The sequence below is a fragment of the Bombina bombina genome, chromosome 6, assembly GCF_027579735.1.
Source record: "Bombina bombina isolate aBomBom1 chromosome 6, aBomBom1.pri, whole genome shotgun sequence".
Lineage (NCBI taxonomy): Eukaryota > Metazoa > Chordata > Amphibia > Anura > Bombinatoridae > Bombina > Bombina bombina.
This window is the reverse complement of record NC_069504.1, coordinates 695,855,711-695,883,202: the sequence shown is the minus strand read 5'-3', so window position 1 is coordinate 695,883,202 and position 27,492 is coordinate 695,855,711. Positions and strand designations below refer to the sequence as shown.

Sequence of the window (27,492 nt, the reverse complement as noted above, 5' to 3'; positions counted from 1 at the left end):
AAGACATCTTCCTTTTAGATGCAACTTCCTTTATGTGTTTATTTTCTGTTTAATGTTAACCCCCTGAACTCAGACTCTAACAGCATAAAAGAGACTCATATCACTGAAATAGGGGACTAAAAATGAGGAATAGCATTTTGAATGTACAATCCAATTTAGAGATGTTGTATTCATTGCATATTAATGATATTCATTGGTACATTTTGGGTTAACAGTAGCACTGTTTACATAACTTAGCATGCCACGTGCTTGCTAACTGTCTTGGCTAAAGTATTAAACTTCCATGATTCTGATAAAAATTGGAAACTTTCTAATGTAATTGTATTATTATTTAATTAACTCTTTTTTAATCCTTTGTTGAAAAGCATACCTAGTGGGATAGAGCATGTGCGTTTCTTGAGTGGCAGCAGTAGTGTTTGCAGTATTGATCACTTGTTAATTTTTGTTGAAATAAAAATATCTAGATATGCTCAGCAGCATTTGTGTCTTTAAAACTTTCAAGGGATTTGAAACCAATATTTTTTTATTTCATAATTCAGATACAGCATGCAATTTGAAGCAAATTTCTAATGTACTACTCAAAAAAATTATAATAGGAGTACATTAGAAATTTTCTGAATCATGACAGAAAAAATATGGGTTTCATATTCCTTTAAAGGGATAGGAAATTCAAAATAAAACTTGCCTTTAACTATATTTTATTTGCTGTTTAGAGAGGTTAAATGAAAACAGAATTTATGTTTACCTGATAAATTACTTTCTCCAACGGTGTGTCCGGTCCACGGCGTCATCCTTACTTGTGGGATATTCTCTTCCCCAACAGGAAATGGCAAAGAGCCCAGCAAAGCTGGTCACATGATCCCTCCTAGGCTCCGCCTTCCCCAGTCATTCGACCGACGTAAAGGAGGAATATTTGCATAGGAGAAACCATATGATACCGTGGTGACTGTAGTTAAAGAAAATAAATTATCAGACCTGATTAAAAAACCAGGGCGGGCCGTGGACCGGACACACCGTTGGAGAAAGTAATTTATCAGGTAAACATAAATTCTGTTTTCTCCAACATAGGTGTGTCCGGTCCACGGCGTCATCCTTACTTGTGGGAACCAATACCAAAGCTTTAGGACACGGATGAAGGGAGGGAGCAAATCAGGTCACCTAAATGGAAGGCACCACGGCTTGCAAAACCTTTCTCCCAAAAATAGCCTCAGAAGAAGCAAAAGTATCAAACTTGTAAAATTTGGTAAAAGTGTGCAGTGAAGACCAAGTCGCTGCCCGACATATCTGATCAACAGAAGCCTCGTTCTTGAAGGCCCATGTGGAAGCCACAGCCCTAGTGGAATGAGCTGTGATTCTTTCAGGAGGCTGCCGCCCGGCAGTCTCATAAGCCAATCTGATGATGCTTTTAATCCAAAAAGAGAGAGAGGTAGAAGTTGCTTTTTGACCTCTCCTTTTACCAGAATAAACAACAAACAAGGAAGATGTTTGTCTAAAATCCTTTGTAGCATCTAAATAGAATTTTAGAGCGCGAACAACATCCAAATTGTGCAACAAACGTTCCTTCTTTGAAACTGGATTCGGACACAAAGAAGGCACGACTATCTCCTGGTTAATGTTTTTGTTAGAAACAACTTTCGGAAGAAAACCAGGTTTAGTACGTAAAACCACCTTATCTGCATGGAACACCAGATAAGGAGGAGAACACTGCAGAGCAGATAATTCTGAAACTCTTCTAGCAGAAGAAATTGCAACCAAAAACACAACTTTCCAAGATAATAACTTAATATCAACGGAATGTAAGGGTTCAAACGGAACCCCCTGAAGAACTGAAAGAACTAAGTTGAGACTCCAAGGAGGAGTCAAAGGTTTGTAAACAGGCTTGATTCTAACCAGAGCCTGAACAAAGGCTTGAACATCTGGCACAGCTGCCAGCTTTTTGTGAAGTAACACAGACAAGGCAGAAATCTGTCCCTTCAAGGAACTTGCAGATAATCCTTTCTCCAATCCTTCTTGAAGAAAGGATAGAATCTTAGGAATTTTTACCTTGTCCCAAGGGAATCCTTTAGATTCACACCAACAGATATATTTTTTCCATATTTTGTGGTAAATTTTTCTAGTTACAGGCTTTCTGGCCTGAACAAGAGTATCAATAACAGAATCTGAGAACCCTCGTTTTGATAAGATCAAGCGTTCAATCTCCAAGCAGTCAGTTGGAGTGAGACCAGATTCGGATGTTCGAACGGACCTTGAACAAGAAGGTCTCGTCTCAAAGGTAGCTTCCATGGTGGAGCCGATGACATATTCACCAGATCTGCATACCAAGTCCTGCGTGGCCACGCAGGAGCTATCAAGATCACCGATGCCCTCTCCTGATTGATCCTGGCTACCAGCCTGGGGATGAGAGGAAACGGCGGGAATACATAAGCTAGTTTGAAGGTCCAAGGTGCTACTAGTGCATCTACTAGAGTCGCCTTGGGATCCCTGGATCTGGACCCGTAGCAAGGAACCTTGAAGTTCTGACGAGAGGCCATCAGATCCATGTCTGGAATGCCCCACAGTTGAGTAATTTGGGCAAAGATTTCCGGATGGAGTTCCCACTCCCCCGGATGTAATGTCTGACGACTCAGAAAATCCGCTTCCCAATTTTCCACTCCTGGGATGTGGATTGCAGACAGGTGGCAGGAGTGAGTCTCCGCCCATTGAATGATTTTGGTCACTTCTTCCATCGCCAGGGAACTCCTTGTTCCCCCCTGATGGTTGATGTACGCAACAGTCGTCATGTTGTCTGATTGAAACCGTATGAACTTGGCCTTTGCTAGCTGAGGCCAAGCCTTGAGAGCATTGAGTATCGCTCTCAGTTCCAGAATATTTATCGGTAGAAGAGATTCTTCCCGAGACCAAAGACCCTGAGCTTTCAGGGGTCCCCAGACCGCGCCCCAGCCCATCAGACTGGCGTCGGTCGTGACAATGACCCACTCTGGCCTGCGGATTGGAAGCTTTAACCCTTAAAATAACGGAACCGGAGCCGTTTTTATCTTTAACCCCTTTACAGTCCCTGGTATCTGCTTTGCTGAGACCCAACCAAGCCCAAAGGGGAATACGATACCAAATGACGCCTTCAGAAAGTCTTTTCTATGTATCAGAGCTCCTCACACATGCGACTGCATGTCATGCTTCTCAAAAACAAGTGCGCAATACCGGCGCGAAAATGAGACTCTGCCTATGATTAGGGAAAGCCCCTAGAGAATAAGGTGTCCAAAACAGTGCCTGCCGATATTATTTTACAAAATACCCAGATTAAAATGATTCCTCAAGGCTAAATATGTTTATATATGAATCGATTTAGCCCAGAAAATGTCTACAGTCTTAAAAAGCCCTTGTGAAGCCCTTATTTATTGTCTGTAATAAAAATGGCTTACCGGATCCCATAGGGAAAATGACAGCTTCCAGCATTACATCGTCTTGTTAGAATGTGTCATACCTCAAGCAGTAAAATTCTGCTCACTGTTCCCTCAACTGAAGTTAATTCCTCTCAACAGTCCTGTGTGGAACAGCCATCGATTTTAGTAACGGTTGCTAAAATCATTTTCCTCTTACAAACAGAAATCTTCATCTCTTTTCTGTTTCAGAGTAAATAGTACATACCAGCACTATTTTAAAATAACAAACTCTTGATTGAATAATAAAAATTACAGTTAAACACTAAAAAACTCTAAGCCATCTCCGTGGAGATGTTGCCTGTACAACGGCAAAGAGAATGACTGGGGTAGGCGGAGCCTAGGAGGGATCATGTGACCAGCTTTGCTGGGCTCTTTGCCATTTCCTGTTGGGGAAGAGAATATCCCACAAGTAAGGATGACGCCGTGGACCGGACACACCTATGTTGGAGAAATATAAATATTTGCGTCACTGGCTGTGTAATTGTATTAATGGTAAAAAGAAATCAAATAATTGCCTGAGAGTGACAGATGACAGTCAGACGCCATTTCTGCACTGTGGAGAATCTTTCCACAGTGCAGAAATGGCGTCTGACTGTCATCTGTCACTCTCAGGCAATTATTTGATTTCTTTTTACCATTAATACAATTACACAGCCAGTGACACAAATATGTATATGTCATTTAACCTCTCTAAACAGCAAATAAAATATAGTTAAAGTGTGTGTTGTAATTAATGTGCTAATTGCCCTTGTGCAACCTGCTAAATTATTTGTATATTTAAGCTACATCGATTAGGTTCATATATGGGTTTGTCGGGCATATCATAGCAAGTGCCTCACCAACCTCTGACTTCACTGATATATATATATATATATATATATATATATATATATATACACACATACATACATATATACATACATACATTGCAATGTAAAGGCACTTTTTAGTGCAGTTTTTTTCTAACTGCCCACAGCCGCCAACTTTTAACCCCTTAAAAATGCCTTTTGGAAAAGATCATGGTAAATTTTCTGAGCATTAAATGCTACAGCAAGCTCGCTATAGCAATAACCAGCCACTTCTAATGGCTGGTTATTTATCTCACGCCTGTAAATGGACGAATTTGCCCATTTACAGGCTCTCAATAAATTAGCGCTTCAGCTTGGATTTTTAGTGCATAAACAAAAGTATAAAGATAAAAATGGTTATCTACCCCCTGCACTAACCAATATATGAAAACTGTACTATGCATGCATGTAAATAGCTACCAAGGCCTTGACTCATTACAGACCTCATACAAAGACTCACCCCAGGGTTCAAGTATCCAATTTCACCAGTAATCCCATCTTTGTAGGTGATCTTCAAATGCTGATGCGAGCGGGAGTGAACCATCATGTCCCAAGAGTACCCATACAGGCCATTTGTCCAGTTATTGTAGCCCTGAAGGAAGAAAACCATAAATGCTGACATGAAGCCATTTATAATTAGGGTCAAACTGTACGCTGTCACTTACATAGTTAAAATCACATAAGTCACTTTATTTGCATAACCTTTCTCTAGCCAAGTAGAATATGGAAACTTTCTGAATATAATACAACATGTTTGCTGCAAATGTTTTTCAATGGCGTAACTCCCCCCTCCCATTATTTGCCTTATTTGGAGAAGACAATCTGTAACTGGAATAGACATGCCTTGCAAGTGTTATTATGTAAGCATAACTTGCATTGTTTTACAGTATCTTATCAACTCTCCTAAGGACAATTAGGGATCAGATAAGTAGAACGGGTTAGGCTTGTCAAGTCTACTGTAAAAACAAGGAACGACCCTGCGCTCAAACCAAATACACAGAAAATGGCTATGTTAACAAGAGCCTTCCAATCTGCAACAAATCTGTATTCTACAAATTAATTCCATTCCACTCAATAAAAGAATTAAGATACAGCTGCGCTGCAACGAGTGGAGCTTAATCTGTGTAATATCTCACTGGTATATAGAACAGCTATATTTAAAACGTCAATCATACATATAAAGTCTGTGTTGCCAAATTTCCCCTTTAAGTTCACATGGATAGTTACATATCACAATATGTCAGACTCCCTGCAAACGTAAGGAGACTATGTCACCAGAAATAAGATTCAACCACAAGGAAGGTGCGTTATGGTTACTTAAACCGAAGTTCTTGTGGTGACGATCCTTATATACGCCAACTCAGTTCTGTTTACTTGGGCTTTGTTATAGTGGGCCAAGTCCAAGGGCTCAGGCTAGGCAGTCTTTACACCAAAGCTTGGTGAAACTTTTCAATTACAGCGGTGCGCTGCTTCCTAATCTCTACGGAAACCTGGAGGAGTCCAAACTAGAGCAACGTGTTTCAGCAGATTCCCTGTCTTTGTCAAGCTCCTCCAGGTTTCCGTGGAGATTGGGAAGCAGCGCACCACTGTGTTTGAAAAGTGCAGTACGGTTTGGTGTTAAAAAACTGCAGAAAGGCCGGTGACATAGTCTCCTTACTTTTGCAGGGAGACTGACATATTATGATATGTATCCACTTGACTTGCAAACTAAAAGTGGAAATTTGGCAACAAAGACTTTTTGCCTAACAAACTTTGTGCTGCTATATGTAATCTATATGATATAAGTATGAAATTATATGTATGATTAATGTTTTAACTATTGTTTTTTGTTAAAAGAAATTTGTTTTAAATATAGCTGTTCTATATACCAGTCAGATATTACACAGTTTAAGCTACACTTGTTGCAGTGCAGCTGAATCTGTGTGCACTTCCAATTCTCAGAGTTAATATAGAGGAAAGTGGGTCAAAATAAATAAATACTGAAAGCATAATGCTTTCTTCGATTACAAATAATTAAACATTTTATTGTACAAAGTGCTTAGGTCCATTTAAGTATTTTTGGAATCTCCCACTGGTTTAACAATATAGGAACAATTTACAACTATTTCAGTGCCTCAGAATTCCTTAATAGTGGCTATAGGACAGGACTTGCAAGTGTTTATCCTACAGAGCCAGAGACATTTTTGGAATGGTCCGGTAAAAGAAAAGCAAAATACCTAAACCACTAAGTGACTAACTTGTGCTCTCACAAGAATATCCAAAACACTTGGTCAGTCTCTAGCCTTTGGCGACAGAGGATTGGACAACTCTGTTGCAGGATAACAAGTAATATCCAAAAGTTTGTGGAAACAGCACACCTTTTCTTGTCTTTTTCCAGTGGGGCACGCATTGACAGACTTGCCAAATCTCCTTAATATCCAATAATTCAAAGACTCCAGCTTCCACAATCAATAAAAGACCTTTATTGTTTTACATATAGGGTCCCAGCAACATATACAACGTTTCAAGCCTGCAATAGGCTCTTAGTCATGTACACTTTAATTATTCAGGTTCCTGCCTTTTATACCTGCACCTGTTGTCCATTAACCCATTCCATGAAAACACAGCTGTTGCAACAGCGGCATCTTGTGGATGCAAATCATATTGAATCAATATTTGTTTCCTATTTTTTTTGTATTTACCAAATGGAATAGGTAAGTGACATCTATATAAGAAGTTAAAAACAACATAAAAACCTATATATACAATTAAAAGAGGAGCATGAAAATTTGACCAACTAGAATAATTCACAACATTAGGGGCTAGTGTGCAGAATAAATATTAAGAAGGGCAAATACTTTAAAGTCAAATTTTAATTTTTCATATAGAGTCTAATTTGTTAACCAGATAACTATTTACCAAAATTCTACCCTAGGTTCATTCCTACGGACACATTTATATGTACTATGTAGAGTACAAAATCTTTAATAGAATAGACTCCAATCAAAGTCCTTGTTGAGACCCTTGGGGATTAGAGAGTCTAGTTTATGTATCCAAAACATCTCTCTAATCTTTAGGAGATGTTCCCTGTCTCCTACCCTCCTTGGTTTGACTACCTGATCTATAACTTGGAATCTAAGTTGACTGATGTTATGACCTGCAGAGAGGAAGTGAGAGGACACTGGAGCTTCTTTATTTCTACATCTTATGTTTGACTTATGTTCTGTTATCCTCTCCCTGACCTCCCTGCAGGTCTCGCCAATATAAACAAGTCCATACGGACATTTTATCATATAAACAGTAAAAGTTGTTCTACATGTCAAGTATCCTTTTATTTCAAACTTCCACTGATTGGATGATAAAAACGTTTTCCTTTTATCATAGAGCTGCAGTGACTGCAGCTCAAACATGGATAACATCCATTGCTACTGCTACCTATTGCTAACTGTACATTTTTCTTACCAGTACCTATATCAGTGTGGACAAGTGAGTCCTTAATACTCTTGTTTCTTTTGTATGCAACCATAGGATTTTTTGCAAATTCTTCAACTTGTGGATTACACTCCCTCATTATGTGCCAGTGCTTTTTTTATACACCTGCAATTTTTTTACTTAATCTGTTGTATTGTTGTATTACACTATTTTTTCCTTTTTCACAGGGTTGGTTCTTGAATTTGTCTAGACTCATCAACTGCAGTTGTGAGTTGTTCTGCTATTAATTTGGAGGGTATTTTCTGGCAATAAATTTATTAGCCATCTCTTCTAATCTTTGTTTACATTTGTCACTGTCTGAAACAATCCTTTTTACTCTAGTAAATTGGCTCTTTGGTATTGCCTTGAAAATGTTATTCGGATGACAGCTACCATATTGCAATAGATTGTTTTTGTCAGTTTTTTTGAGTATAAATCTGTTTCCAAGAAACCACATTTTTTGTAATCATATGTATCTAAATACTCTATGCCTACTTCACTCATGTTTAGACTGAACTTGAGTCCCCTTACATAAGTTTAAATCCTGTACAAATAATAAAAGGCTCCCAACGTCGCCCCCCCCCCACACGCCAAACACACCGTCTATGTACCTCCACCAGGAGGCGCCTTAGAGTTTGAACAAAGCATTGGGGTACACAAAGTGTTCCTCAAAACTGTTCATAAAAATGTTGGCGTATGTTGACGTTGGGAGCCTTTTATTATTTGTACAGGATTTAAACTGTTATGTAAGGGGACTCAAGTTCAGTCTAAACATGAGTGAAGTAGGCATAGAGTATTTAGATACATAGGTTTACAAAAAATGTGGTTTCTTGGAAACAGATTTATACACAAAAAAAACTGACAAAAACAATCTATTGCAATATGGTAGCTGTCATCCGAATAACATTTTCAAGGCAATACCAAAGAGCCAATTTACTAGAGTAACAGGGATTGTTTCAGACAGTGACAAATGTAAACAAAGATTAGAAGAGATGGCTAATAAATTTATTGCCAGAAAATACCCTCCAAAATTAATAGCAGAACAACTCACAACTGCAGTTGATGAGTCTAGACAAATTCAAGAACCAAGATGTGAAAAAGGAAAAAATAGTGTAATACTTGTAAGACAATACAACAGATTAAGTAAAAAAATTGCAGGTGCATTAAAAAAAGCACTGGCACATAATGAGGGAGTGTAATCCACAAGTTGAAGAATTTGCAAAAAATCCTATGGTTGCATACAAAAGAAACAAGAGTATTAAGGACTCACTTGTCCACACTGATATAGGTACTGGTAAGAAAAATGTACAGTTAGCAATAGGTAGCAGTAGCAATGGATGTTATCCATGTTTGAGCTGCAGTCACTGCAGCTCTATGATAAAAGGAAAACGTTTTTATCATCCAATCAGTGGAAGTTTGAAATAAAAGGATACTTGACATGTAGAACAACTTTTGCTGTTTATATGATAAAATGTCCGTATGGACTTGTTTATATTGGCGAGACCTGCAGGGAGGTCAGGGAGAGGATAACAGAACATAAGTCAAACATAAGATGTAGAAATAAAGAAGCTCCAGTGTCCTCTCACTTCCTCTCTGCAGGTCATAACATCAGTCAACTTAGATTCCAAGTTATAGATCAGGTAGTCAAACCAAGGAGGGTAGGAGACAGGGAACATCTCCTAAAGATTAGAGAGATGTTTTGGATACATAAACTAGACTCTCTAATCCCCAAGGGTCTCAACAAGGACTTTGATTGGAGTCTATTCTATTAAAGATTTTGTACTCTACATAGTACATATAAATGTGTCCGTAGGAATGAACCTAGGGTAGAATTTTGGTAAATAGTTATCTGGTTAACAAATTAGACTCTATATGAAAAATTAAAATTTGACTTTAAAGTATTTGCCCTTCTTAATATTTATTCTGCACACTAGCCCCTAATGTTGTGAATTATTCTAGTTGGTCAAATTTTCATGCTCCTCTTAATTGTATATATAGGTTTTTATGTTGTTTTTAACTTCTTATATAGATGTCACTTACCTATTCCATTTGGTAAATACAAAAAAATAGGAAACATATATTGATACAATATGATTTGCATCCACAAGATGCCGCTGTTGCAACAGCTGTGTTTTCATGGAATGGGTTAATGGACAACAGGTGCAGGTATAAAAGGCAGGAACCTGTATAATTAAAGTGTACATGACTAAGAGCCTATTGCAGGCTTGAAACGTTGTATATGTTGCTGGGACCCTATATGTAAAACAATAAAAGTATTTTATTGATTGCGGAGGCTGGAGTCTTTGAATTTTTGGATATGAAGGATAACAAGTAACCTGACTATAGAAACAAAAGGTGGATCTCCCGATTGATGGATAAAGAAGGCAAGTAAATGGAATGTGCCACGGTTATGAATAGGAGGGTTTTTTCACAACAGTAATTTATTTAAACAAACAAGTGACTACACCCCTGTACCTCATCACTTGAAAGGTTGTTGCATGGAGATCGGTAAAAATAATGTAACACTGTTGTGTAAGGAGGGGTATTCTCACAACAATAATTTATATAAAGAGACAAGTAAATACATGTCAATTGTTATATGGAATATACCATTATGGTAAAGAAATGAGGTAAAAGAAATTCTTACCTGAGTTATGAAGTGTGAATATGGTAAAAATAGCTGTTCTAATATATAGACAATAGTAAAGACAACTCCAAGTTTATGTCTCAGTCTTGGTTGTGCAGATGTCTTTCCCTTTTGTCCAGAGTACAAACAATCAGTGCTTAACTGAGGCGGCTTTGTAGCGGGCAGCAACCTATGCAAGCAGCTGGGTAGTTTGGTCACTAGACGTCGCGGCCAGTCAGGGTAACAGAAGAGAGTACTGGTAGCTAACATTGTGTAGGAGAACATACCTGTCAAAAGGAGCAGGGAAGGGAGATTAAAGAAGGTACAGAGAAGATAGCATAGAAAGAGAAAAAGAGCTGCAGCCTAAGGCAGAGGAGATAAAGTATAAGACAGGCTATAAAGGCAACATGGTTTTATTACTCACCAATACTGAAGAGCTGAGAATTCATGCAGTGAAACTGCGAAACAAAGAACAAAGCCACAGGGCGAGTAGCATCAAAGAACAAAAGGTAGCCTGCAGTCAGATCTATTATCAGACCTCCCCAGTGTATAATTATAAGGTTGGTCATCTCCTCCGACAGGAACAGCCTGTGAGAATTACACAGTTTAAAAGGGACAGTCAAGTCCAAAATAAACGTTCATGATTCAGATAGGTAATGTAATTTTAAACAACTTTCCAATTTACTTTTATTACCAATTTTGCTTTGTTTTCTTGGTATTCTTAGCTGAAAGCTAAACCTAGGTAGGCTCATATGCAATTTCTTAGACCTTGAAGGCTGCCTATAATCTGATGCATTTTGACAGTTTTTCACCACTAGAGGGCATTAGTTCATATGTGTCATATAAAAAACACTGTGCTCACGCACATGAAGTTACCTAGGAGTGAGCACTGATTAGCTAAAATGCAAGTCTGTCAAAAGAACTGAAATTAGGGGGCAGTTTGCAGAGGCTTCGATACAAGGTAATTACAGAGAGGAAAAATTTGTATTATTATAACAGTGTTGGTTATGCAAAATAGGGGAATGGTAATAAAGGGATTATCTATCTTTTTAAACAACAAAAATTCTGGTGTTGACTGTCCATTTAATGAGGACATTAATACTATGAATGGCACACAGTGGGAGAAATACAGATCCAATGCACTTTCTGCATATGCTACGAAGCATACCAAGTCAGACACGTGCACCTGCTCCCAAATAAAAAAAATAAAAAATAATTATAATTAATGAAATTAGTACAAATATATGGAGAATTATAAGAAAACACTGGTTTATTTTACAGGGACATTTTAGCACCACAATTGAATGATCTAATCTGTTACAGCATGCAATTTTTGCACTATGTGCACTACAAGTCTATGTGCTTAACCCCCACAAAAGAGTTAAAGTCCAGCTTCTGAGCCACAGAGAACTGATGATCCCGAGCAGGAAACAACCAGTGAATCATTTCAGCATGCCAGAGACCATTAAGTAAGAGCAGAAATTGGGAATGCATACAAATTAAGACATCTAAAATGTTATCTTTGTTTAGGATGTTAGAATGGAAATGTTCTTACTAAGGGCTCCATGTACTAACAGGCAGGCGGACAGCTTCTCAACTTGCCGCCTTCGCTACATACGGCAGGGGATCTGTTCGTCCGCTGGCTCGTATGTATCATTACACACTCATCGCAGTGTGTAATGCCCACCCCTTCATTCGTGCGACCAATCACGCGACTGAAGGGGCTCTCAGTGATTTTTCCCTCAGAGGTGGCATAGAGTGTAAGAAGCAGCGGTCTAATGACCGCTGCTTCTTACATTGCGGGAAGCAGGCTCACATATGCGAACCTGCCCCACAAGGGCTCCTTAGTGAGAATATATTGTTCATCCAAGAACAGGCAAAATATCTGTGGCTATTATACTTGTAATACAACTCTTGTAATAAGTAATTCCACACAGTTATTTAAATTAAATATATATGTGGGTAAGATAAACCAAAGAGTTAGAGATCAAATTAGCTAAACATACTGTATAATGAATATTAAAAGGAAACATATCTGCACCAGTGACTAATCACTTTATATCTACAGATTATGCTTGGGGGTAATACAGATGTTATATTGAAGAGATGGTAAGCCTTTTTGACTATATTGACTGGAATCTTTATCCAAAGGCACGAATAGAAATTTGGAATGGACCCTCGTTTTCATTACATTTTTAACCTTAGGCTATTTTGATTATTAATGGGGATACAGATTTAATCCTTCTGTATAAATTATATAAACAAGGTTTATATAATTAAGGGACACAAACAACATTTTTCTTTCATGATTCAGACATGATGCAATTGTAAACACATTTCCAGTTAGCTTCTATTATCTCATTTACTTTATTCTCTTGGTATCCTTTTTTGAAAAAGCATATATAGGTAGGTTCAAAAGCAGCAACTCAATACTGGGAACTAGCTGCTAATTGATGGCTGCTCTAATATAACAATTGGCACTGGCTCACCTGGCTCCTTCAACAAAGGATACCAAGAGAATAAAGTAAATTTGCTAACAAAGAAAAAGTTGTTTACAATTGTATGCTCTATCTGAATCATTAAAGGAAATGTTATTGGTTTTATGTCGCTTTACATTTATTTAGGAATATTTGATTTTGAAGGGAGTAAATCTCTATTACTGCCGCTAGGTGGTGATGAAACATTTTGCGAATTAGAAATGGGTTGAAGGGACTTGAAATCCAACCATTTTCTTTCGTGATTTAGATAAGAGTATACAAGTTTAAACTACTTTCCAATTTACTTCTATTATCCAATTTGCTTTATTGTCTTGGTATCCTTTATTAAAGAAACAGCAGAAAACATGGGTGAGCCAATAACATGAGGCATTTATGTGCAGCTCCTGAGCCTACCTAATTATGCTTTTTAACAAAGGACACAAAAAGAACAAAGCAAATTAGCTAATAAAAGTAATTTGAAAATTGTTTAAAATTGCGTGCTCTATCTGAATCATAAAAGGAAAAAAAAAAAGAAAAAGAAAATTTATGCTTACCTGATAAATGTATTTCTTTTTTGACACGATGAGACCACGGATCATCTTAATTACTAATGGGAAATTCACCTCCTGGTCAGCAGGAGGCGGCAAAAAGCACCACAAAGCTGTTAAATAGCTCCTCCCTTCCCTCCCACTCCAGTCATTCGACCGAAGTTAAGGATAGAAAGGAAAAACCAAGGTGCAGAGGTGTCTCAAGTTTACAATAACCAACAACCTGTCTTACAAGAACAGAGCGGGCCGTGGACTCATCGTGTCAAAAAAGAAATAAAATTTATCATCAGGTAAGCATAAATTTTCTTTTCTTTTTTATGTTATGATGAGTCCACGGATCATCTTAATTACTAATGGTATTCAATACCCAAGCTAATGTACACAGATGATACGGGAGGGACAAGACAGGGAACCTAAACGGAAGGCACCACTCCTTGAAGAACCTTTCTCCCAAAAGTGGCCTCAGCCGAAGCAAAAGTGTAAAATTTGTAAAAAAAACTTTGGAAAAGTGTGAAGAGAAGACCAAGTTGCAGCCTTGCAAATCTGTTCCACAGAAGCTTCATTTTTGAATGTCCATGAGGAAGCAACAGCCCTCATGGAATGAGCCGTAACCCTCTCGTGAGGCTGCTGTCTAGCAGTCTCATATGCAAAACAACCGTAGGAAGAAATCCTAATCTAGAACGTAAAACTACCTTATCTGAATGGAAAATAAGGTAAGGAAACCGACATTCTATGAGCGGAAGAAATAGCAACAAGAAATAAAACTTTCCAAGATAATAACTTAATATCTAAGGAATGCAAAGGCTCAAACGGAGCCCCTTGAAGAACTTTGAAAACTAAATTAAGACTCCATGGAGGAGTAACTGGTTTGAACACAGGCCTGATCCTGACCAAGGCCTGACAAAAAGATTGTACATCTGGGACATCTGCCAGATGTTTGTGTAACCAAATAGATAAGGCCGAGATTTGAACCTTTAGGGAACTCGTCGATAAACCCTTCTCCAAACCCTCGTGGAGAAAAGACAAAATTCTAGGAATCCTAACTCTACTCCATGAGTAGCCCTTGGATTCACACCAATAGAGATATTTACCCATATCTTATGGTAAATCTTACTAGTTACAGGCTTACGAGCCTGAATCATGGTCTCTATGACCGAGTCAGAAAACCCCCGCTTGGACAAAATTAAGCGTTCAATCTCCAAGCAGTCAGCTTCAGAGAAACTAGATTTGGGTGAAGGAAGGGCCCTTAAATTAGAAGGTCCTTCCTCAACAGAAGTCTCCAAGGTGGCAGAGATGACATGTCCACCAGATCTGCATACCAAATCCTGCGAGGTCAAACTTGACCAATGAGAATCACTGACGCCCCCTCTCCTGCTTGATTCGAGCAAAGACCTGAGGAAGAAGCGCAAACGGAGGAAATAGGTATGCTAGACTGAAGGTCCAAGGAACCGCCAGAGCATCTATCAGTTCCGCCTGGGATCCCTGGACCTCAACCCATATCTCGGGAGCTTGGCATTCTGGCGAGATGCCATGAGATCTAATTCTGGCTGACCCCACTTGAGAATCAGGCTGGAGAACACTTCCAGATGGAGTTCCCACTCCCCCGGGTGAAAGGTCTGCCTGCTCAGAAAGTCCGCCTTCCAGTTGTCCACCCCTGGGATGTGGATCGCTGAAAGGTAGCAAGAATGGGCCTCTTGCCACTGAATTATCTTGGTTACCTCTGTCATCGCTAAGGAACTCCTCGTTCCTCCCTGATGATTGATGTAAGCCACTGAAGTTATGTTGTCCGACTGGAACCTGAAAAACTGGACCGATGTTAACTGAGGCCAGGTCAGAAGAGCATTGAAGATCGCTCTCAGTTCCAGGATGTTTATAGGAAGAACGGACTCTGACTTAGTCCAAACTCCCTGAGTCTTTAGGGAGCCCCAGACAGCTCCCCACCCGAGAAGGCTGGCGTCTGTTGTCACAACCACCCAAGACGGTCTGCGAAAGCAGGTTCCCTGGGAGAGATGATCCAGAGACAACCACCATTGAAGAGAGTCCCTTGTCTTCTGCTCCAGAGTTATCCAAGGAGACAAGTCTGCATAATCTCCGTTCCATTGCCTGAGCATGTTTAACTGCAGAGGTCTGAGGTGGAACCGAGCAAACGGGATGATGTGCATTGCCGCCGCCAACAGCCCCATTACCTCCATGCACTGGGCCACTGACGGCCGAGGAGTGGACTGAAGGACTAGTAAAGTATCGATAATCTTTGATTTCCTGACCTCTGTCAGAAAAATCTCTATTTATATGAAATCTATTATGGTTCCCAAGAAAGATACCCTTGTGCTTGGGACTAAGGAACTCTTTTCCAAATTTAACTTCCACCCGAGAAACCGCAAGAAGGATAGCACTATATCCGTGAGAAATCTAGCTTGTTGTAAGGATGGCGCTTGGACTAGAATGTTGTCTAGATAAGGCACCACAGTCGATAATCCTGAAGCAGGAACCTACCCCTGAGGGTAAAGACTTGAACTCTAATTTGTATCCCTGGAACACAATGTACAACACCCAGGGATAATGATCACAAAACCAAACTTGATTGAGAAGCAGAACCTGCCCCCTTACGGGTCGGGTGCACGCCCCTCATGTTGTGTCAGCAGCAAGCTTCTTAGATTGATTTCCCCTATTCTAAGTCAGATAGGGTCTCCGTGCTTGGTAGAAGGAATAAAAGAATTTCCCTAGGAATCTCGAAAGAAATTAAATTATCTCTTATTTCCTTTTCACTATACTACATTAAAGGAGCCTACTCACTTTAAGGCCCTTCTCCTATTCCTGCGAGAGGGGTATCTGTCCATAGAAACAGACAACGCAACAAACCAGTACGTCGCCGCACTGGAAACAGTAGTCACACCAACCGCAGGTTGACAATGAAGACCCTCTAACTATTAATCGTAGGGTCCTTCATCTGCATAGAGTCCTGAAGGAACGACTATCCTTTATGTTAAAAGACTCTAGACCAACGTGGAGATTCTCATTTCCCCTGGGAATCTCCTTCCTTCTAAGTGTAGGAGAAAAAAAAAAAAAAGGGGAAAAACCCTATAGCCCTATCTGGTACAGGAATACTTCCACCATGAAGGGTACATCATATTATTATTATTATAACCTACTGGTGTCAGAGCCACCAAGAGTAGCTAAAACCTCCTCAAGACACAATTGGAGGTATTCAAGCTAAAATAGAAGGAAAAAACAAGCTCCTGATCAGATAAAAGGTATTTACCTAATCCGAGACTGAGAATTCCTTGTCCGGTACCACCGAAATATCTTCCTCCTTAGTTACAGGGAAGAAACATTTGAAATAACTACAACTGAGTCAATCACACCATTCTGAGTGAATAAGACCTCATGCACATTTTTTCCAACAGCGTGGGAAAAAACAGACAATGTATTAAAAGCAGGGCAAATCTATGTGGGCTATACATTTTTTGGGACACCTTAGGAGAAATTTGTAGTATATTTGACCATTGTCACTAGGCTCCTAAGCAGTATGCGCCTAGAAGAAGTAGGTTTAGAACAAGTCTATCCTGATCAATTAAATATTTCTCAATAAATGAGAAATAGAAGTGGATTGGTAGAACAACATTGGAATCCAAGCCTAAAACAAGAGACCTCTAGCAGGGCCTCTTGGACCACCTTGAATCATAAAGGATGAATTACACAAATAAACAGCTGGATTCTTTAACAAAATTAGCACCTGAAAAATGTTACTGTCCAGGGCATTGCATGTGTGTTATAAAATTTAATGTACACTTCCTTAATCAATCTGCCGCACATATAGCAGATTAAATAAAGAAGCGATGTCTTGCGCAGCAACTCCAGATGGAATTTTGCAAGGAGCCGCAGGGCACTGCATGTGTGTTCTAAAATGTTTAATGTACACTTACTTAATCAATCTGACTCGCATATGGCAGAGTAATTGAATAAAGACTTAACCTGTTAATAAAAATTAACATATAACAAGCGTTACTGTCTCTTTAAATGTTAAAAAGTAACTTCTTTATTTTTATGAGGTCAGAAATGACTGAATATGTATGAGAGGAATTTCAGTACTGCTAAACTCTCTCCACACCTCAGCTTGACCCAGCTGAGGCATCAGACAGCCTCTACACAAATCCTGCCCTTGCTATAGCGCTGTCTTTAGCGCAAGAACTGAGACAAGAATTCCTCTGTTTCTTCCGATAACCGGAAGTGTTAGGAAGTGCCTTCTGCAAGACACACATTCTAATCTTAAATTCCTCCACTCCTTGCGCTAATCAGAAGTGTTAGGAGGAAGGAGTGCAAAACATTGGCGCCATTTACAAGCTCCGCCCCTCGTGGGCGTTTCACAAGCCATCTCCCGGTCGCCATCATTTAAGTAAAGGCACCAGCAGCAAAAGGATAAAATTTTACAACTTCAAATAAAAGCTGCTTAGTCTGTTATCACAGAACACACACACTGTGACCAACAGTTTACCACTTAAATAAACAAAAGCTCACATGTGATCTCCCGGTCGCCATTGTCTAAGTATAGCCACCGGGAGCAAGAGAACAGACTGAACAGCTTCAGTTTAAACAGCTGTTCAGTCCGATAGCTCTACATGACAGAGAAACCCCTTAGAGCACACATTCCATCACACTCAATGCAAAAACTCAATATAAAATCTCACGGTCGGCTCTATTATTAGATGAGACTGCCAGGAGATGAGACATGTCACCCAGTGCCTGCGTTCTAACTGCCATAATGTCTCCTAATAGACTAGGAGAATCTGAGTCCAAGTTCAATAAGGTCTAATTTAATTAGTGCCCTCTACCCCCAGAAATAAAGTCAGCACTTACCTCATCTTCTGCCTGGCAGCAATTCAGTTTCCAGGTTTAGGAGGTCCTCTCCCTCCCATGGCCCTGTAAATAAACGAAAATCCTGAGTAAAATCCCTCACGTTTTCTTGGTAAGGGCTCAGAATATGGGAGGCGCAGTGAGAATTAGGTCCCACAAGTTCCCATTGCTCTAAAGCCACCAATGCTCTACTGAAGAGACTGATCTGGACAACGGCTACACACTAGGACAAAGCAGCACAATCTTGCACTGCTTTAAAAATAATAAATCTAACACCTCACTTTGCCACTTCCTATCACTAACGTAGGCAAAGAGAATGACTGGAGTGGGAGGGAAGGGAGAAGCTATTTAACAGCTTTGCTGTGGTGCTCTTTGTCGCCTCCTGCTGACCAGGAGGTGAATATCCCATTAGTAATTAAGATGATCCGTGGACTCATCTTGTCATAAAAAAGAAATGGGTTTCAAGTCCCTATAACGTTGATGAAATAGCTTACAACTGTGTATTATTTAAGCATGCTGTGGGGTAAATTTACCAAGCTGCTGTCACAGATTTTTCGGCTATGTAGAGCAAGCTTGCACAAGCGAGCCTGCTCCACATATTTAAAAAGTTGAACACTTCTTTTTTCTTCTCTGCCAACTAAGAAGTGGCAAAGTCAATCATCCTGACACTCGCTCGCTCGGGGTGATCGACTTGCCCAGCTCTAGCGCAATTGGTTGCGCAGGAGCAGGGGCGAAATTGCACGAGAATCCTCTTGTGCAATGTTAAATATCGACGTGCGATGCAACATCACAAGTGGCAATTGCAGGCAGACAGGTTCACAACTTACAAACATGTCCACCTGCAAGCTTTGTGGTCTAGTGTATAGGTCAATGTGTTTAAATTACATGGAACTTCCAAACTTTACATCATGACTGTAAATAAATTTGTCTTAAAGGGTTATGAAATCCCCCCCCCCCAATAGTTTTTTGTGATTCAGAGAGAGCATACAATTTTTAAAGTTTCCAATTTACTTCTATCAAATTTGTTTGGTTCCCGTGTTATCTTTGGATTCTTTGTTGAAGAGATAACTAGGTAGGTGTCTGGAGCAATAAAAGTGGAAAAAACACCCATACCCGCACGCTAACCCGTATTGCCATTGCCCCTACGCTAATAACTCCTAAACTGCCACATAGCCCACCACAAAGTACCCACTACACCATTAACCCCTAACCAGGAATGATTCCTACAGTTTTCACCCGTTGTAGGTTTCTTTTCGATCCGATTTAAACATATGCACACACTTTAAATGATGTAATATTTTACAACTTAAAGAATCATAATAGTCAAAACATAACATGCTCTGATTTGTTAGAAAATGCAATTCTACGTCTATTGATCTTGCACTACTGTGCGTTTAACCCCTGCAAATTGGTTAAATATGGAGCAGAAGTGCCGCTCAGGACCCTCGGAGCACTGCTGGTCCTGACCAGAGGCCGCCGATGATCCAATCAGCAGCGCTAGTTGCATGACTCACGTGTACAACTAGCGCTGCTGATTGGATCAGCAGCAGTTTCTGCTCTGGATTTGCAGTGCTCTGCAAGTCCTGAGCGGCACTTCTACTGTGTGTTTAACCAATTTGCACGAGTTATGTAGGGGTTGCAGGGGTAGTGTAGGGTCAACAGCTGTAAAATTACATGTTCTAAAGAATTAGAACAAGTCATTTTTCAACTAGTATGGCCCTTTAAAAATGGTTAATTTTCGCTATTAGTTATCGCAATAAACATCAACTTGTTTTACAGATATAGATTTGTTTGAAATTATTTTTCTGCACCTTCTGCTCTGTTTGAAGATCTGGTGTTACTATTTATTTACCATTAATATTTATGTTTGCATTTCAGTAACAATTACAAATGTTTGTACGTTTAAAAAGGACATTTCTATTTTTAAACAAATTCCCTTCTTTTGCTATGATTTTACCAATTTGCTAAAAGGGTAGTCAAAGTTACACTCCCGGAACATGTCAATCCTGCTCCAGATGAGCATACTGCCAGTTACTGGAGCATACACAAGTATGCCTGCTTTTTACCTGTTGTATGCTTATGTGGAGTTGCATAACAGCACAACTTTGACTAAGTATTTAACCCATTTTCAAGTTTGAACACATAGCAAAAGAAAGGTAATGGTTTGAAAATAAAATGCTGAATTGTATTTTTTTAACAGTAGACTACCCCTTTAATAGACAACTAATAGGGAACCGATATGCCAGCTTTCAGGACCTAATGTAATTAAAAGATACAACGTTAAACCTGCAAATACAACTTTAAAGGCTCCTTATCTCTTTAAAAAAAGAAATCTAAAATTCAGAAAACTATAATTAAGAATCTGCGTTTATCCTTTTCCATCTGTTTCTTACTTGAAAGGGTCAAATATCCAATGGCGTGATAGAGATCCCATAGAGTAACCTTCTACCCAATCAGCATCCAGCTTCTTAATGCCAGCAATAAAATATACAATGAAGACCTGGAGGAGAAGAAATATTACTAGTGACAGCACAGTTAGAAAAAGCAAAACAGTGTGTTCACAATCATTTTCATAGAATATTACGGAACAGTGAAAATATAAACCAATATTAAAGGGATATTACATACATCTTCCTATCGTCTCACTCTCCCTAGAGAGACCAAAAAGCAAATTCTGTAAGCTGCAAAATGCTGAAAATCAAACAGCTGGCACATGCATCATGTGGAAGAAGCTTAGGTTACAGAATTAGTTTTTTTTGGCCTTTCCACAGAGCTGACAGCCGGAACCTAAACATGCACCTCTGTTTTGGATGTAGGTACTACGTCAACACAGAATGCTGTACAATGTGATGTGTGATGCAGTACCTACGTCCATATGGCGCAAGGGGTTAAAGGGACAAAACATTTGTCATTCAAAGAGCATGCAATTTTAAAAAAAGTTTCCAATTTACTTCTTTTATCTAATTTTTTTGTGCTCTCAATATTCTTTGTTGAAAGGAATACCTAAGTAGGCTCAGGAGCTGCTGATTGGTGGCCGCACATCTGTGCTTTATTTTATTGGCTCAGCCATGTGCATTGCTGTTTCTTCAACAAAGGATACCAAGGAATGAAGCAATGTATAAAATAGAAGTAAATTGGAAACTTGTTTAAAATTACATTCTCTATATGAATCATGAAAGAAAGAAAAAAAAAAAAAAAGGGTTTCGTAGCCCTTTAAAATTAGTCTGTCCAAATTCCTATTTTTTTTTTTTAAATGATTTTTATTGAGGTTTGATATGCAATAACAGACACACAATACTTGAAATGGTGAGTTGGTACAGAAATAAAAATCATATCAATTATCTTGATGCAAATATTATACAATCATATCTGTTACATCACAGGATAGTTTGTCAGAATACAAATACTAGTGCATAAAATAAACAACCTCACATTTTAAAAAAATTTTCTTGCTTTGAAATATTCTGAAGATACATATAACCTATTTTAGAACATACAAAGAGTCAAAGGGTGCTTCATTAAAACCCAAAAAGGTGTGAAAAATAAACATTAAACTGTGGTTCCCCATATATAAGAACAGTCAGAAAAATGAAAAATTAAAAAGCATATAGGAGCCACTCAAGCTTGAGTATCTAATTAAAATGAGACCAATATGGAAATATTTCCAGGGACACAAAACCTGTTGTACCAAGAATTATTGACTCAAATTGAGGAAGCATATAAAAGGCTAATAAAAAGTTATATATAGTGTATACAATGAGATAAAATTATAAATGCGGTATTTTGCAAGGGAAACCGCGCAGAGCACTCTGGGCACACTCACAAGTGCCAGGGTGCAATATATAGGGAGGGGAAGGTGGGGGGAGGCAAGGGACCAGCCATCCAACAATATAAAAAGAGAGAAAAGCAAAGCAAACTTACAAAGTGCCTGTTAACGTAAGGGGTACTGTAAACCTGTTACTGTATATATACTAAAGATTAGGGGGTGGTTATCAAGGTGGGCATGACCTCTAAATAAATTATGAGAGCAAGACCACTCCTAAGATGGCGTTACATATAATTATAGGATAATTTAAATTGGTTCAAAGCAAAAGTGAAATTGCATCAACTCTATACTAGAAAAGGTAAAGAATAAGGCTCAAGGGTATACAGCTACCTCCAAGGAAGTAAAATACATAAAGTCAGTGCTTTTATTATATAGAGAATACATTTGTGTCTTTAGATATAAAAAGAGAATGTTATTTTCTTCTCCCTTAGTCCAACCCTGCCGACTGGGCATGGGCCCTATACTCAGCAACAGGTGACAATTTTACTCAATAGAGATCCTCTATAATAAAAAAAGAACTCAATCCTCACAAAAAAAACTTTACATAATGTTAGAAATAGTGGAGTTCAAAACATTGAAAAAAATACTTAATAGGCGCTTTTGGCGCAAGGATTTGTTAGCAATCTTAGTAGATTATATATATAAGGGAGTTATAGGATGAAAAAAAAAAAAACATAATTTATGCTTACCTGATAAATTTATTTCTCTTGTAGTGTATCCAGTCCACGGATCATCCATTACTTTTGGGATATATTCCCCTCCCAACAGGAAGTTGCAAGAGAATCACCCACAGCAGAGCTGCTATATAGCTCCTCCCCTCACATGTCATATCCAGTCATTCGACCGAAACAAAACAAGAAAGGAGAAACCATAGGGTAGAGTGGTGACTGGAGTTTTAATTAAAATTTAGATCTGCCTTAAAAAGACAGGGCGGGCCGTGGACTGGATACACTACAAGAGAAATAAATTTATCAGGTAAGCATAAATTATGTTTTCTCTTGTTAAGTGTATCCAGTCCACGGATCATCCATTACTTGTGGGATACCAATACCAAAGCTAAAGTACACGGATGATGGGAGGGACAAGGCAGGAACTTAAACGGAAGGAACCACTGCCTGTAGAACCTTTCTCCCAAAAACAGCCTCCAAAGAAGCAAAAGTGTCAAATTTGTAAAATTTTGAAAAGGTGTGATGCGAAGACCAAGTCGCAGCCTTGCAAATCTGTTCAACAGAGGCCTCATTTTTAAAGGCCCAGGTGGAAGCCACAGCTCTAGTAGAATGAGCTGTAATTCTTTCAGGGGGCTGCTGTCCAGCAGTCTCATAGGCTAAGCGTATTATGTTACGAAGCCAAAAGGAGAGAGAGGTTGCCGAAGCTTTTTAACCTCTCCTCTGTCCAGAGTAAACGACAAACAGGGAAGAAGTTTGACGAAAATGTTTAGTTGCCTGTAAATAGAACATCAGGGCACGGACTACGTCCAGATTATGTAAAAGACGTTCCTTCTTTGAAGAAGGATTAGGGCACAATGATGGGACAACAATCTCTTGATTGATATTGCTGTTAGAAACTACCTTAGGTAAAAACCCAGGTTTAGTACGCAGAACTACCTTGTCTGAATGGAAAATCAGATAAGGAGAATCACAATGTAAGGCAGATAACTCAGAGACTCTTCGAGCCGAGGAAATGAACATCAAAAACAGAACTTTCCAAGATAAAAGCTTAATATCAATGGAATGAAGGGGTTCAAACGGAACACCTTGAAGAACTTTAAGAACCAAGTTTAAGCTCCACGGAGGAGCAACAGTTTTAAACACAGGCTTAATCCTATCCAAAGCCTGACAAAAAGCCTGGACGTCTGGAACTTCTGCCATACGCTTGTGCAAAAGAATAGACAGAGCAGAAATCTGTCCCTTCAACGAACTAGCAGATAAGCCCTTTTCCAAACCCTCTTGTAGAAAGGACAATATCCTAGGAATCCTAACTTTACTCCATGAGTAACTCTTGGATTCGCACCAATACAAGTATTTACGCCATATCTTATGGTAGATTTTTCTGGTAACAGGCTTCCGTGCCTGTATTAAAGGTATCAATAACTGACTGAGAAGCCACGCTTTGATAGGATCAAGCGTTCAATCTCCATGCAGTCAGCCTCAGAGAAATTAGATTTGGATGGTTGAAAGGACCTTGTACTAGAAGGTCCTGCCTCAGAGGCAGAGACCATGGTGGACAGGACGACATGTCCACTAGGTCTGCATACCAGGTCCTGCGTGGCCACGCAGGCGCTATCAGAATCACTGATGCTCTCTCCAGTTTGATCTTGGCAATCAGTCGAGGCAGCAGCGGAAACGGTGGAAACACATAAGCCATGCTGAAAAACCAAGGGGCTGCTAGTGCATCTATCAGTGCCGCTCCCGGGTCCCTGGACATGGATCCTTAACGAGGAAGCTTGGCGTTCTGGCGAGACGCCATGAGATCCAGTTCTGGTTTGCCCCAACGATGAATCAGTTGAGCGAACACCTCCGGATGAAGTTCCCACTCCCCCGGATGAAAAGTCTGGCGACTTAGAAAGTCCGCCTCCCAGTTCTCCACGCCTGGGATGTGGATCGCTGACAGGTGGCAAGAGTGAGAATCTGCCCAACGAATTATCTTTGAGACTTCCAACATCGCTAGGGAACTCCTGGTTCCCCCTTGATGGTTGATGTAAGCCACAGTCGTGATGTTGTCTGACTGAAATCTGATGAACCTCAGTGTTGCTAACTGAGGCCAAGCTAGAAGAGCATTGAATATTGCTCTTAATTCCAGAATATTTACTGGTAGGAGTTTCTCCTCCTGAGTCCACGATCCCTGAGCCTTCAGGGAGTTCCAGACTGCGCCCCAACCTAGAAGGCTGGCATCTGTTACAATCGTCCAATCTGGCCTGTGAAAGGTCATGCCCTTGGACAGATGGACCCGAGAAAGCCACCAGAGAAGAGAATCTCTGGTCTCTCGATCCAGATTAAGTAGAGGGGACAAATCTGAGTAATCCCCATTCCACTGACTTAGCATGCATAATTGCAGCGGTCTGAGATGCAGGCGCGCAAATGGCACTATGTCCATTGCCGCTACCATTAAGCCGATTACTTCCATGCACTGAGCCACTGACAGGCGTGGAATGGAATGAAGGACACGGCAAGCATTTAGAAGTTTTGATAACCTGGACTCCGTCAGGTAAATTTTCATCTCTACAGAATCTATAAGAGTCCCTAGGAAGGAGACTCTTGTGAGTGGTGATAGAGAACTCTTTTCTACGTTCACTTTCCACCCATGCGACCTCAGAAAAGCCAGAACTATCTCTGTATGAGACTTGGCAATTTGAAAGCTTGACGCCTGTATCAGGATGTCGTCTAAATACGGAGCCACCGCTATGCCTCGCGGTCTTAGAACCGCCAGAAGTGAGCCCAGAACCTTTGTAAAGATTCTCGGGGCCGTAGCTAACCTGAAGGGAAGAGCTACAAACTGGTAATGCCTGTCTAGAAAGGCAAATCTTAGGTACCGATAATGATCTTTGTGAATCGGTATGTGAAGGTAGGCATCCTTTAAGTCCACTGTGGTCATGTACTGACCCTTTTGGATCATGGGTAGGATGGTTCGAATAGTTTCCATTTTGAATGATGGAACTCTTAGGAATTTGTTTAAGATCTTTAGGTCCAAGATTGGTCTGAAGGTTCCCTCTTTCTTGAGAACCACAAACAGATTTGAGTAAAATCCCTGCCCTTGTTCCGTCCACGGAACAGGGTGGATCACCCCCATTACTAGGAGGTCTTGTACACAGCGTAGGAATGCCTCTTTCTTTATCTGGTTTTCTGATAACCTTGATAGATGGAATCTCCCTCGAGGAGGAGAAGCTTTGAAGTCCAGAAGATATCCCTGAGATATGATCTCCAACGCCCAGGGATCCTGGACATCTCTTGCCCACGCCTGGGCGAAGAGAGAAAGTCTGCCCCCCACTAAATCCGTTTCCGGATAGGGGGCCGTTCCTTCATGCTGTCTTAGGGGCAGTAGTAGGTTTTCTGGCCTGCTTGCCCTTGTTCCAGGACTGGTTAGTTTTCCAGGCCTGTCTGTAACGAGCAACAGTTTCTTCCTGTTTTGGAGCGGAGGAAGTTGATGCTGCTCCTGCCTTGAAATTTCGAAAGGCACGAAAATTAGACTGTTTGGCCTTTGATTTGGCCCTGTCCTGAGGAAGGGTATGACCCTTACCTCCAGTAATGCCAGCAATAATTTCTTTCAAGCCGGGCCCGAATAAGGTCGGCCCCTTGAAAGGAATGTTAAGTAATTTAGATTTAGAAGTCACGTCAGCTGACCAGGATTTAAGCCATAGCGCTCTCCGCGCCTGGATGGCGAATCCGGAGTTCTTAGCCGTTAGTTTAGTTAAATGTACAATGGCATCAGAAACAAATGCATTAGCTAGCTTAAGTGCTTTAAGCTTGTCCATAATTTCATCCAATGGAGCTGTGTGAATGGCCTCTTCTAGAGACTCAAACCAGAATGCCGCAGCAGCAGTGACAGGCGCAATGCATGCAAGGGGCTGCAAGATAAAACCTTGTTGAACAAACATTTTCTTAAGGTAACCTTCTAATTTTTTATCCATTGGATCCGAAAAAGCACAACTATCCTCCACCGGGATAGTGGTACGCTTAGCTAAAGTAGAAACTGCTCCCTCCACCTTAGGGACCGTCTGCCATAAGTCCTGTGTAGTGGCGTCTATTGGAAACATTTTCCTAAATATAGGAAGTGGGGAAAAGGGCACACCGGGTCTATCCTTTATTATTTAAAGTGAAATCAATATATTTAGTGCACATATTTCTATGGGGCTCCACACTGGCCTTCAAACATAATGAACAAACAGATTCATCTGTGTCAGACATGTTTAAACAGACTAGCAATGAGATTAGCAAGCTTGGAAAACACTTTAAAATAAGTTTACAAGCAATATAAAAAACGCTACTGCGCCTTTAAGAAGCACAAAACCTGTCTCAAGTTGAAATAACAATGAACCAAATCAGTTATAGCAACCAAATTTTCACAGTAAATGAATTAAGCTAGCAGAGCATTGCACCCACTTGCAAATGGATGATTAACCCCTTAATACCCAAAACGGATAATCAATAGAGAAAAAACGTTTTTAACACAGTCAAACACACTGTCACAGGTCTGCTGTGACTGATTACCTCCCTCAAAATGACTTTTGAAGTCCCTTGAGTTCTCTAGAGACGTCCTGGATCATGCAGGAAGACTGAGTCAATTTTTACTGCGCAAAAAAAAAGCGCTAAAATAGGCCCCTCCCACTCATTATTACAACAGTGGGAAGCCTCAGTTAACTGTTTCTATGCAGAAAATAAGTCAGCCATGTGGAAAAAATTATGCCCCAATAAGTTTTATCACCAATGTAC

The 27,492-nt window shown here is 39.9% G+C and overlaps 1 protein-coding gene across 2 annotated transcripts in view; it reads right to left on the bottom strand.

Moving 5' to 3' along the window:
• GGCX (gamma-glutamyl carboxylase) overlaps positions 1-27,492 on the bottom strand; it is a 194,701-nt gene that overhangs the window by 133,354 nt on the left and 33,855 nt on the right. For both annotated transcript variants that reach the window (XM_053717809.1, XM_053717808.1), the window contains exons 6-9: positions 20,634-20,740; positions 10,789-10,952; positions 10,386-10,651; positions 4,749-4,880 (exon numbers count right to left, since the gene is read on the bottom strand). In XM_053717809.1, coding sequence (XP_053573784.1) covers positions 4,749-4,880; positions 10,386-10,651; positions 10,789-10,952; positions 20,634-20,740 — 669 coding nt within the window. The remainder of the gene's footprint in view (positions 1-4,748; positions 4,881-10,385; positions 10,652-10,788; positions 10,953-20,633; positions 20,741-27,492) is intronic.